Genomic DNA, 13,736 nt, shown 5'->3' with positions numbered 1-13,736 from the left:
CTAACCAATTTTCTGCAGACGGAGGGCTCTGTGCCTGCCATTTTTGAGCGATCATCTTCCGTGCCTGAAAGAGGCTTCTCAATATTGCTTCCAGGTTGCCTTGAGGTATTCTTGTGTCCTCCATGCACCCCAAGAGGCAAGTCCTAGCCACTGGTTCAAGGGAGGTTCCAAATGCCTCATTTATCCTTTCTATTATTTCCACCCAGAAACCATAGAGCTTGGGGCACTTCCAGACCATGTGTATGAGATCCCCTTTATCTTTACATCTTGGGCATTATTTGCTCTCCACCCCAATTTAAACATTTTATGAGGGGTATAATATACCCTGTGTAGTAAATACAGTTGAGACCGTCTTTGCGCCGGAGCGATTGAAACCAAGGCACCTTGTTGAAGGATCCTATCCCACATCTCTTTGCTCTTGGACGGGCCCGCTCTACTTATCGCACTGGCACTCAGCTTATTATATATTACTGATATTAAGCCTTTAGCTGTTCTTGCCTTACTTACTTTTAGAAGGACTGGGATCTGGTCCCATATAACTGTTTGGGAACTGAATTGTGCTTGGAAGCTTACCAATCTTTAGATATGGTGGCTGCATTTTTTTTTTTTTTTTTTTTAAAGGAAAGGAAGAAGCCTTTATTTCACCTATGATCCACCAGTACAATACAGTATTCCCACTCCTGCATCAACCCACACAAGGATGAACCAAGACAAGGTTCATACTTGTGTGGGTTGATGCAGGAGTGGGAATCGCACCCAAACCACAATGCACTGTTTTACGGACACGTGGGGCTGCCATTCATTCTAAATGGCACCCCCACACATCTAAACATGGAGCGTGTTTTCAGGAAATTGCATGGTGCAAAAGCACCACATGATTTCTGTGTGCCTGTGGTTTCAAAAAAAGCGCTGGGACCCATTTCCTGCATTTTGTGCAGGTACAGTGCACCCATTCAAGTGAATGCAGGCTACACCACAGAGATATAAACCTAGCGAGTGTATTTTGGATGTAGTAGTAAAGCAGACCCCTTTGGACAGCAGCAATGTCAGTCTGGGGAGAGGATAGTGTTCCATTTAGATAGACTTGAATAAACAAATTGAAGCTGAACTCCAGCGATCAGTTACAGCAAATATTTTCCTTTTTGGATAAAGGTCTTGCACAAGTGAATAAAAACTGAGCATTATAAATGCCCCTGTCAGTGTTAAATAGTTTGTCTAAACGCTTCAATTGCTACTTTTTTGGACAGCTTGTTCTGTTAATGCAAGGTGGGGGGGGGGACGACACTTACTGGCTGGATCACCAGGAGGCTGCTGCTTACAATGAGCTTATAGTGAATATGTCCCCAATATTAAGCAAGAGCGTCACATTTGTACAAACTCCTCATTAGGGAACACATCCCATAGGGCAGGCATGTCCAAAATCTGGCCCGCGGTCTGATTTTATACGGACCCCACTTACAATTTTCTTTTATCACTTTTGTGGCTCCCTTACAGGGCAAGGATGAGCCGTTTTTTTTTATATATATTCTCTTATCTCCCCCCCCCCCCCGACAAATCCCAGAGCGCTTCTCACTGTAAGGATGAGCTGGGGCGTGTTCCAAAGCATGATGGGAAGCCGACAGCGTGAAGCGCCAATAACAGGCACCAAGTAATTTCCTGGTCCACAGCTGCAGAGCACTCAGTGCCTGCGATTGGTGGCAGCGCTGCACGCTGTCAGCATCCTAGCGAGCACGGCACATCGACTTGCGAACACGCCCAAGTTCATCCTTGCAGTGAGAGGCGCTCGGGAATTTCTCACCTAGTTTTATCAAACCTTTCATAGTCCACTAGTCTTTGCAAGTGTCCTGGTGGTACAGCAGCGGTGCTGTGTGTGGATGGAGCCGCTTGGAACTTGTGAACTTATTGCCTTGAAATTTTCAGGTTCAGATATGAATACTGACAAGCATGGAACTGCCCACAATGCCAGGAGTGTTTAATTAAAACCAAATCTCAATTAAGTTTTTTTTTGTACCGTGTCTACACACTCAATCCAAAAGTGACAACTTTTAGACACATTTTTTCAGGTTAACGAGATCTTATGGACATGCATTGAGGACCAGTAACGGACCTTTCTCAACTCTGACAATCTTGCAGTACAGCCTATAGCCCGGTACACACTGCTAGGTTTTTTATTATATTTAATTTGCATTTAATTTTAATGGTTCAAAGAAAGTCAGGCAAAATGGTTGGCCTCACGCATGTAATTCATCAAATCTGGCCCTCGTTGAAAAAAGTTTGGACACCCCTGCCATAGGGAGAAGTGCTATGCATTACACAGAGCACTCAGCTTGCCAAGAGATCGTGCCAGCTGTCTGCAGATTATAAAGTCAGTACACAAGTAGAAGCCCTGGAAAGCAACCAGCTTGTACAGTCAAAAAGTACACAGTAATAAGGGGAAAACCAAATAACATTCTAGTACAGAGACATGCAGAACAAAAAACTGGCAAGTACCAGATTCAATTTAGCAGCTGGAAAAGTGTTGGTGCAGGATGTGGAAATCTCCAGCTTACATGACAATTCTACCCACTACTTTTAGTTCTAGGTGGATTCATATGCTTTTCCAGATTCACCATTTTAAAATTTCTAGGACCCTGGAAAAGGGATCACATCTTGATCCAATATTTCCCCTAAGCCGTGAAGCAAATATGGCTTTTATGTGGAGCATTCATATCTACGTTACAGCTATGTAATTACTTAAGTCATCCTTGCATATCTGCATGAGCTTTTAATTTAGACCCTGTTCACACAGGGGTGGCTTCAAAGTCGCCCGACTCTGAAGCCATCCCATGCAGCGTGACTTGCAAAACGACTTCTGTATAAATTTTACTTTTATTTAAAATCGCCACAGGAGACAATGCATCAAAAAGGCAAGATGAGCGGAGCTTCCTCTTTTGGGTGGAACGCCGCTTTAAAAATCACTCACCTCAGAGGGGACAAGAGCTATGTGCTGGCTGTACCGCACCCCATAAAAATAACACAAATAGGTGTTTTAGGGGACAATAGGGCCACTGATTAGAATGGAACCAAGCAGAGAATTAAACAAAACATTGTATTTTATTTTTTGCAAGAGTTCTTTACCACAGTATATACATCCCTCTTTCCATTCTGGCCAATTGTTACCAGAGATGCCTTTTCCTAAACTGCTTTGGGCAGCCACATTCTCACGCAGTTCTTTTGGTATACTAGCTGGGAGAAATCTAACGTAGGGTCCCTGCAGCTAGAAAAACAGCAACCATTTTTAAACACTTGCCGCCTGCCATATAGCAATATGACGTCAGCAAAGTGGCTCTGTTATCCTGACCCGAAGTCATATGATGTGATTAGGATAACAAGCCGGTGTGCAGAGGCTTCTTGCCACGTGATCAGCTGTGACCAATCACAGTTGTTCACGTGAACTAGGAACTTCTCTCAGCTTGTGCCTGATCAGCAGCTCTCCCTGTCGGGAGGGGGGGAGGAGTCTTCACTGATAATTAGCACATTGATCATTAGTGCAGCCTCCATCAGCTGCCAGCATGTGCCCCGGGTGAAAACAGAGGGGGTAAAAAAGCCAAAGAAGGGACCCACCTTTGGAGCAGGAGGTGGAGTGCTGATCTCCGGCTTTGACTCTTCGCCTTCAATGATATCATCCAAATCGTCATCTATGTCTAAACCATCATCATGGTCGTGATCATGGTCATGATGGTGGTCATGGTGGTGGTCGTGGTCGTGATGGTCGTCGTCGTGATGGACGTGGTGGTGATGGTCTCCGCCATGTGCCTTTATTGTTACTAATCCAACAATTAGAAAGGCTGCACAAAGTAACCACTTCTGATCCATGATCTAGGAAAAATAATCATATAAATATGTATTAAGTCAGGACATTAAAACTGAAACTAAGCAATCCAATGGGCACCACAAGCTCAATGCTATGAGTTACACCCTGGATTTTAATACTTTATTTTCATTTTGCAAAATTTTGTTTTTTGCTAAACCTAATTATACAACAAATATCACACACAGAACTCCGCTAAAAATGTCTTACTAGGCGGTTGAACTGTTAAAGCGGGGGTTTACCCGTACATAAAACTTTTTCCCCTTAGATGGATGCTCGTTTTGTCTAGGGGAATCGGCTAGTTGTTTTAAAATATGAGCAGTACTTACCGTTTACGAGATGCATCTTCTCCGCCGCTTCCGGGTATGGGCTGCGGGACTGGGCGTTCCTATTTTGATTGACAGGCTTCCGACGGTCGCATACATCGCGTCACGATTTTCCGAAAGAAGCCGAATGTCGGTGTGCAGGCGCAGTATAGAGCCGCACCGACGTTCGGCTTCTTTCGGCTACTAGTGACGCGATGGATGCGACCGTCGGAAGCCTCTCGGAAGACTGTCAATCAAGAAGGAACGCCCGCTCCCGAAGACCCATACCCGGAAGCGACGGAGAAGATGCATCTCGAAAACGGTAAGTACAGCTCATATTTCAAAACAACTAGCCGATTCCCCTAGACAAAACGAGCATCCATCTAAGGGGATTTTTTGAAAAAAATGTCTTATGGGTAAACTCCCGCTTTAAGATGTATTTGTGTGAGCAAAGGAAAAAAGGGAATAGCAATGATTAGAAAAGAAGAGAACAGGTAGAAGAGAATGAAAGTTTGTAGTAATATAGCAAGGCAGGGGTGGAATGAGGGGGTGGGAAGGAGGAGAGGAAGCAAATGGGTGAAGTGGTATCCACCTTCCCTACAATAAGGGAACTGGAAAAACTAAATAAACCACCCATAAGTTTTTCTTGTATTCATTCTAGAGGCACCGAAAGGTTGTAAGAAAGGGCCTCTTATCTTTATTGTTCAATTATAGGATATAGAACCAAACATCTGATACGTGTAATGGTGTGTATCTTATTACCCGCTTCCCATATAGCTCCAATATTCTTTAGAAGCAGAGACCCTGGAGAATAAAAAAAAATTGTTGCTGCAATTTATGTCACGTTATTTGCGCAGCGGTTTATCAAATGCTAATTTTCCAGAAAAAAACTCCCACCTTTAATGAGTTTTAGTGCACAAAAAAAAAAAAAAGAAAAAAAGAAAAAAGAAAAAAGAAGGATGTTGCACCAAGTAAATTGATACTATGTCATGCTCTGTATGCCCATGAAATTGCGCCAAACTACAATACCTAGAAACCTCCATAAACAATGCTTTAAAGGCCGTACAAGTTTAGAGTTGCATGGGAAATCTGGTGCTAGAATTTTTGCCCTTGCCGACACTCACATGTGTGGTTCAATCACCGTTTACATAAGCGTGTGGGACCTACGCAAGTGTTTGCATTCGCACGCGAGCACAGGTAGCTTTAATTTGTTTGTTTTTTACACTGCACCTTTTTTTGGATGAACTTTATTGCCAACACAAGGGATGAACAACATTCCATGTGAGAGCATGGGCTACGACAGGTTTTTATAGAAATCAGGTGTCTTAGAGACCTACTCAGTAGTCAAACTCTGGCATTGGAGTTTGATCCACTTGGTCAGGGCCTGGGAGACCACAGCCGAAGCCAAGACCGGCCAGATCAAGGTCCCAGAAACCAAACACAGCGAACATGTCATGCTCTCCAACTTCTTGTCTGAGGAGTCCCAAGAGCATGGGGCTTCAGAGAGAATAATGGTAGCCTTGGTTAGGCAGGAAATAAGGGGGGGGGGGGGGGTGACCACAAAAGGGGTATCCCACTTTTTGATGAACACACCTTAAGGTATAGTGAACAGAGAACCGTGAGGGCAGGGAGAAGGGAGAATGGCTTGGCGAATGCACCTACGGTTTGTAGATAAGATCAAATAAGGGATCTAACCGAAAACCGTTAGATAATCTTGTCTGCAAGTCCCAAAAGGGACCTGAGAGTTCATAGACGGAGAAATACTCCATCAGTGAATTAATGAAGCTGTGCCCTCCTATGAATGATAGAGAAAAAGTCCATTTAAAGTGGAGTTCCACCCATAAATATAACATTACATCAGTAGTTTAAAAAAAAAATGTCATTAGTCCTTTAACCACTTCAGATCCGCACTATAGTAAAAATACGTCTGCAGCGCGGACCTGAAGTGCCAAGTGGCCGTGTTTAAACGGCCTGCCGTTTCTCTGCTGAAAGCGCGTCCCCGCGAGCGCGCTTCTAGAGAAAACTATGTTGGCCGTGTCCCTCGGACACAGCCAATCACAGATCGTGCTGAATGGCCGATCACAGCGGCCATTCAGCACTCGATCTAGCCGTCCAATGAGAGATGATCTCAAATGTAAACAAATGAGATCATCTCTCATCGCCGGCTTTCTCTCCTCACACACAGACAGCGTGTGAGGAGAGAGAGAGATCGTTACAGTGAAAAAAAAAAAACTAGTGAGTGACACAAACATGGCCCACAGTCCCTGCCAGTGCCACCTTCCAGTGCCATCAGCCAGTGCATTCTCATCAGTGCCACCTGCCCCTGCCATCAGTGCCACCTGCCCGTGCCATCTGCCATCAGTGCAATCTGCCATCAGTGCCACCTGCCAGTCCCATTTGCCGTCAGTGCCACCAGTGCCACCTTTTGTCATTGCCAACGATGGCTAAAAGATCTTTCACTTGAGGAGGCGTACAAAATTATTGCGGCCGACGAGAGCAACGGGGAGCTCTGCGATTCGGATTCCTCCGCAAGGTCAGTCGCCGAATCTGATGTTGACTATGAGCCGGTAGAGGAATCTGATGTTGACTATGAGGAGGAAGAGGAAGAGGAAGAGGAGGGTCCGCCCGCCAGACGAAGGCGTATTGCTAAAGGAGGCAGTGCCATCCACCAGCACCGCGGTGCCATCCACCAGAACCGCAACACCTCGTCAAGCAAGGTCACGTACCAGTAGGTCCCATGCCAGCCTTCCCTATTCCCTTCAGAACCCCTTGTGGCTTCCTCCTAATTCAGGAGAAGCCAACATTCCCCCTTTCACTGCCCAGCCAGGAGTCCAGGTGGACACATAAAATTTTGCCCCAATAGATTTTTTCAATAAAATTTTTACGGAGGACATGCTTGCCTCAATTGTCTCCCAGTGCAACCTTTATGCACAACAATTTATTTCCAGTCACCCCACGTCCTATTATTCCCGTCCCTTCCAATGGAGACCCGTAACAGTGGAAGAGTTTAAATTTTTTTGGGGCCTTGTATTCTGTATGGGACTAAACCATAAAAACGAAGTACGATCATATTGGTCAAAACGCCCCATCTACCACATGCCCATCTTTTCCCCAAAAATGCCCAGGTCCAGATATCAAATGATCATGCGATTCCTACACTACAGTGACAATACCCAGTGCCCTCCCCGAGATGACCCAAAATTTGATAAACTTTATAAAATTCGGCCACTTCTTGATTATTTTTCCCAAATTTTCCCCCAGTTGTTTACCCCGGACCAAAACATATGCGTGGATGAGTCCCTTATAAAATTTTCTGGCAGGCTGGGCATAAAACAATTTATTCCCTCCAAAAGGGCCCGCTATGGAGTGAAGCTCTATAAATTGTGCGACCGAGCCACCGGATATACGTATGCCTTCAACGTATATGAAGGAAAGGACAGCCAGCTACACCCCCCTAATTGCCCAGACTACATAGGAACCAGCGGGAAAATTGTTTGGCAACTCCTAAACCCACTAATGGAGAAAGGATACCACTTGTATGTGGACAATTTCTACACAAGTTTGCCCCTGTTCCGAAACCTGTATAGAAAAAAAACGACACCAGCATGCGGCACCGTACGGTCGAACCGGAAGGGCTTTCCCCAAAGCCTTGTCACCAAAAAATTAAAAAAAGGGGAGACGGCGAGTTTACGCAATGAGGAAGTTCTGGCTGTGAAATGGAGGGACAAAAGGGATGTGTACGTGCTTTCTACCATCCACAACAATACATGCGTTACCATCAGAAGGAGGAATGGGCAAATCCAGAAACCTAAATGTATCCACGAATACAATAAGTTCATGGGGGGTGTCGATTTCAATGATCGAACCCTACCTTTCCACAAGATGATCATACCAGTGGTATAACAAAAAGTTTCCATTTACTTATGCCTACCGATTCTGTTTATACCTCTGCCTGATCTGGAACTGACCCTGGACCGTTTGACCATTCTTTTTTGCCTGCCTCTTGGACTGATCTTTTACCCTGCCAGTGGACTAGTGGGATTCATAGTACAGGGGTCTCACATGTGAGGGGCTCCAGAATTGTTTTTCTGGATGAAGAAAACTATTGTTTTTGTTTTCTCATTCTAGATTAGGGTCTGGTTGCCCGGAGGCTTCAAAGAGATTTGTGTGGGAGAAGCCTCTACCCCTGTCCCCATTCTGTCCTGAACGAGGCCCTACTTCTGCCTGCTGCCTGTAGGACCTATGCCATCATGCCTGTACCGACTATGGACAATATCCCTGCCTGTTGCCTGGACAATCGCGTTTGCTTTTGCTGACCAAGTCCCTGCCTGCTGCCTGGACCAGTGCTATCGTTCTGTGGACAACTGCGCTACTAAAACCACAGGTACATTTTTTGTTTACCCTTTGCTTAGCATAATGTATTTTGGGGTGTAATTCTTTGCATGTGTATGCTATGTGTCCCTAGAACACCTGATGGTGCTCCCTGCATATTGGGCCTCTGTATGTGGCCAGGCTGTGAAAAAGTCCCACATATGTGGTATCGCCATACTCAGGAGGAGTAGCAGAATGTATTTTGGGGTGTCATTTTTGCTATGTACAGGCTATGTGTTGGCAATATCTTATAAATGGACAACTTTGCGTAAAAAAATTGCATTTTCATTTTTTTTCCACATTTTCCAAAAAAGTTTGGAAAAAAATGAATCGTTCAAAAGACTCATTATGCCTCATAGATTATACATTGGGGTGTTAGATTTCCAAAATGCGGTAATTTTGTGGGCATTTCCATTGTCCAGGGCCTTCAAAAGTGTAATAGGTAGTCAACAAGTTAGATGTGTAATTTATGCTCCTAGAACACCTGATGGTGCTCCCTGCATATTGGGGCTCTGTATGTGGCCAGGCTGTGAAAAAGTCCCACATATGTGGTATCGCCATACTCAGGAGTAGCAGAATGTATTTTGGGGTGTCATTTGTGGTATACACATGCCATGTGAGAGAAATAACCTATTACAATGACAATTTTGTGAGGGGGAAAAAAAAAAAAAAAAAAAAATTTTGCAAAGAATTGTGGGAAAAAAATTACAACATCAAAAACCTCATCATGCATCTTAAATACCTTGGAATGTCTACTTTCTAAAAAGGGGTCATTTGGGGGGTATTTGTACTTTCCTGGCGTGTTCAGGGCCCCAAGAAATTAGATAGGCACCGGTACAACAGGTGTGATAATTTTTTTATGATTTGCACCATAGCTTGTAGACTCTCTAACTTTCACAAAGAGCAAATAATATCGACTAATTTGGGTTATTTTTACCAAAGATATGTAGCAGTATAAATTGTGGCCAAAATTTATGAAGAAAAATTAATATTTTGCAAAATTTTATCGCATAAACTAAGAAAAATTCATTTTTTTTTTCAACATTTTCCGTCTTTTTTCATTTATAGCGCAAAAAATAAAAAGTCCAGAGGTGATCAAATACCACCAAAAGAAAGCTGTTTGTATGAAAAAAAGGACAAAAAAAATCATTTGGATACAATGTTGTATGACTGAGTAATTAACATTCAAAGTGTGAGAGTGCTGAAAGCTGAAAATTGGTCCGGGAACGAAGTGGGTTTAAGTGCCCAGTAAGCAAGTGGTTAAGAATTTTTTTTTTTTTAGATGCCTTCAAAGTGTTGTTGCTAGGCAGAATAGTTAATCTTCCCTCTTCCTGCACCTAGGTGCTTAAGCTTTACCGCACACCTGGGAATGTAGTGGGTGTAACTTTCCAGGAGTCTGTGCACTCCCCAGTCTCGAAGAATCATGTGACTTGGACAGTACAGGTGCTGAAACCTGATCTGAAAACTATTACATTGCTTGTGCAGCACTGAGCATGTGCGAGATCTGCAAGGCTGAAATCCAGGAATTCATACAATCTGGCTTCATGATGCCCACACTTAAGATGGCCCCAGTCAATTTCTATTTTATAAAGTGTCTAAATGCTGTAACAACCTAACAAAACGGACCTTAGTTTACAGACCAACTTTACTAGAATACATTAAGCTTGTGTATTACAGGGGTATGTATATTTAAAAAGTGAAATTGTGGCCGGAACTCCACTTTAAAGAATATGTATCTGTCCTTCCACTCGTATCATAGATCTTCCCTTTCTTGAAGATCTACGTTGTTGGGAGAATCTCTCAGATGCCTTTTTCTTGGCACCGCCTGCCAAGTTACTACAGGATAAAATAGGATCTGGCAGAGGGAAGGACTAGATGAAGTAAGGGACGGACTAGATGAAGTAAGGGACTGGGCATCTGGCACACAAACAAGTACAATATGCTGAAAAATCTTGGCAAGCTAAGGCCCTCAAGAGAGAAGTTTGGTGGGGCAGGTACTGTAAGTATTAATGATTTTCTTCACCCTTGAGGAACGGAGATGCTCACCAGCACTGAATGTTACCAAGGCAACAGTGCTAAAGAGTAAACATCTTCTATTGCCTGCTTTTACACATCGTAAATCTGACAAGCAGACTCCTGCCTGTCAGATGGAAGCATTTGGGCTGCTGCGCCGTCGCCCAATTGCTTCCACACACTTCTGGTAATGGCAATCCACTTTCCTATTTCAGGGTCTGGGACCAAACACAGTGGGTGCTGCTCAGGTAGAGGTAGGGAGGCAGAGGACTTGCAACCGCTCTCCTCCCCTCCTTGTTACGGATACGGAAAGTGACATGTTTGACATTTCCTGATCCACCTCTTCGTGTTCCCAGCCAGCATACCTGGGAACGGATCTTTTACAATGCAATCTGCATTGCATTACATTCAATGAAGCACAGGGGAGACATCCAGGGTCTAAAAGACTGGCTGTTTTAAAGAAAACCTGCCTCTAGGCCAGTGGCGGTTCGTCTATGGAGGGCACTGGAGCGCCGCCCCCCTCTGGCTCTCGCACCGCAAATAACAGATTGATGCATTGCATGAATCTATGTTATTCTTGCCGGCCGCTGGTCTATTCAGATGGCTGGACCTTGAGCGCCGCCCACCTGAATAACGGCAGCTGGTTGGCTGTGTGGAAGTGCCTATCAGAGCCAACGGCTCTGATAGGCTTTCCAAGTACAGCCCTCAGCCTTTCCGGATGCTTATCCAGGGAACGTACGGGAGGTGCATTCCTTGGATAAGACTAACAGGCGTCTCAGCCAATCAGGTTCACCGGTTCTGGTTATCGGTAACCTGATTGGCTGAAGCGTCATCGTGGGCGGGAGAAGACATCAAGGGATGTGGAAGGACTAGGAGGATGGCTGACTTCCAGAAAAGTACAGGGCACAGTGGCTGCGTTTGATGGCATGGCACGGCACAGTGGCGACAATTGATGGACAAAAAAAAAAAGAAGAAGGAGGAAGCCAAGGAGTTGCTGTCCACTAAAATTCTGCCAATTTGAAGGGGCAAAGTTTAACTTGAATTTGGGTAGAAAAGAAAGGCCCTATGTCTTGAATCCTGCAAAGACACAGGCAACAATTAAGACCAACACAAGTACTTTCAGGCACTACAGGTTACCTGCAATTTAGCATCTTGGAAACATTTTAGTATGTGCAGCTGCTGGCTTTTAATGTTTGCAGGGGTGAGTGGACATACTCTAACAAAAATATACTAGATGTTGTTTTTATCTAAAAACGCACAAATAAAATGGTAAAAAAAAAGTAACAGAGTACCAGCATCTGGCATATTTAAATCAAAGTAGGTCAGTAAAACATACTGATCTCCTTTATCTGTTAGTCTGTTCTGAATGCGAATTGTAATTTACAGGGATGATGTTAGCATCAGTCAGTTATACTGGCCAAATTTTACAATCTGTTGCTTGGAATACTTCTGTTTTTAAATAACTAGTCCAAAAATATGCACACATGCAGTACCATTCATTCCCTTGGTCTAGTTTTATACCCATGTGATCGGTGCAGCTTGTGTTCAAATGAACGGGTAAGTGCAGAAAACGCAGCAAAAAAAAGGTCCCTGCACCATTTCAATCATGAAATTTCCAGCACCTGAAAATGCACTGCGTTTTCAGATGTGCGAGAGTATCATGAAGAATGAATGGCACCCCCATGTGTCTGTTAAATAGCAGCACGGGTAACCTCCAGGTGCGGGAACGCTTGCGATTTTACACACATTCCTGCACCTGCATATATGGAAATCTAGTGTTAGATGATTTTGAAGGAAAATGCCACCAGATTTATTATTTGCACTACAGGCATCAGCGATAAGGCCATAAAACGTAGACATTCAAACCTAAACGGTCTAAAATGGGTGAGTGTTCACATCTGAGAGTCTAAAGAACCAAATTCACCTCTAGCTTATATTTAGACCTTCCCAAAGGTCTATCATCCTTAAATATTTAATGATCTAAAGATGACCTGAACATGCAAAAAATTTGTTCGAACATGCAAACACCGTTAAAGTCTATGGGACACGAACATGAAAAATCAAAAGTGCCCATTTTAAAAGGCCAAATATGCGAGTTACTGTCATAAAAAAAAAAAAAAATATATAAGTGTTTGGGGGCCTGGGTCCTGCCCCAGGGGACATGTATCAATGCAAAAAAAAGTTTTAAAAAAAACTGCTGTGTTTTCGGGAGCAGGGATTTTAATAATGCTTAAAGTGAAACAATAAAAAGTGAAATATTCCTTTAAATATAATACCGGAGGGGGCTGTCTATAATATACCTGTAAAGCACTGTATGTTTCCAGCGTTTATAACAGTCCCTGCACAAAATGACATTTCTAAAAAAGAAAAAGGAGTAGTTTAAAACTACCCGCAGCTATAATGAATTGCTGGGTCCCGGCAAAACAGATAAGTCATTAAAAAAACGACATGGGTTACACCCCCCCCCCCCCCTCCTTACAGTCCATTACCAGGCCCTTTGGGTCTGGTATGAATATTAAGGGGAACCGGTCTTGAGGTTCCCCTTAAAATCCAAACTAGACCCTTATCCGAGCACGCAACCGTAACAGGCCACATGCTCTCAACATGGATAGGATGTCCCCATGTTGATGGGGACAAGGGCCTCATCCCCACAACCCTTGCCCGGTGGTTGTGGGGGTCTGCAGGTGGGGGGCTTATCAGAATCTGGAAGCCTCTTTAACAAAGGGGGACCCCCAGATGCTGGCCCCCCATGTGAATTGTTAACAGGGTACCATTTCACTCAAAAAAGTGAGAAATAAGAAAAAAAAAAAAAAAAATTCCAGTGCCGCAACCCTTCTACGAGTCCGACCCACCGCTACGAACGATACCGCCTCCATAGGAGGCTCCCGGCCGAATGACGCGCGACCCGTCTGACAGCCGTTTTATAATCAAAGGCAGGCCACCCATGACATGACTGATGATGCCATTGGTCGTTAGGACGCAAGCAGCTAGAAGGTTGTAATGGTGCACAATGAAAACCTGTGATTTAGTTTAACTAAAAAGGCAGCCTTCATCCACACGCCGACTTGTATACAATTTTTGGCCAACTTTTAGGCATTTTGCCAAGGTACCCCTGAAGAAACCCCAAGGCACCCTGGTTGAAAAAGGCTACTGTAGAGTAACGCGATTGGATATTTCGATGCGTTGGCTATTTTGAC

General features: G+C 44.1%; 1 protein-coding gene across 2 annotated transcripts in view; it reads right to left on the bottom strand.

The window, feature by feature from the left end:
- The window catches only part of CANX (calnexin), an 89,952-nt gene that overhangs the window by 45,048 nt on the left and 31,168 nt on the right, over nt 1-13,736 (bottom strand). For both annotated transcript variants that reach the window (XM_040344979.1, XM_040344980.1), the window contains exon 2: nt 3,604-3,858. In XM_040344979.1, the coding sequence (XP_040200913.1) occupies nt 3,604-3,855 (252 nt within the window). In that variant the 5' untranslated portion in view covers nt 3,856-3,858. The remainder of the gene's footprint in view (nt 1-3,603; nt 3,859-13,736) is intronic.

The sequence above is a fragment of the Rana temporaria genome, chromosome 3 (genome assembly GCF_905171775.1).
Source record: "Rana temporaria chromosome 3, aRanTem1.1, whole genome shotgun sequence".
NCBI lineage: Eukaryota > Metazoa > Chordata > Amphibia > Anura > Ranidae > Rana > Rana temporaria.
This window is presented reverse-complemented; position numbering and strand designations above follow the sequence as displayed.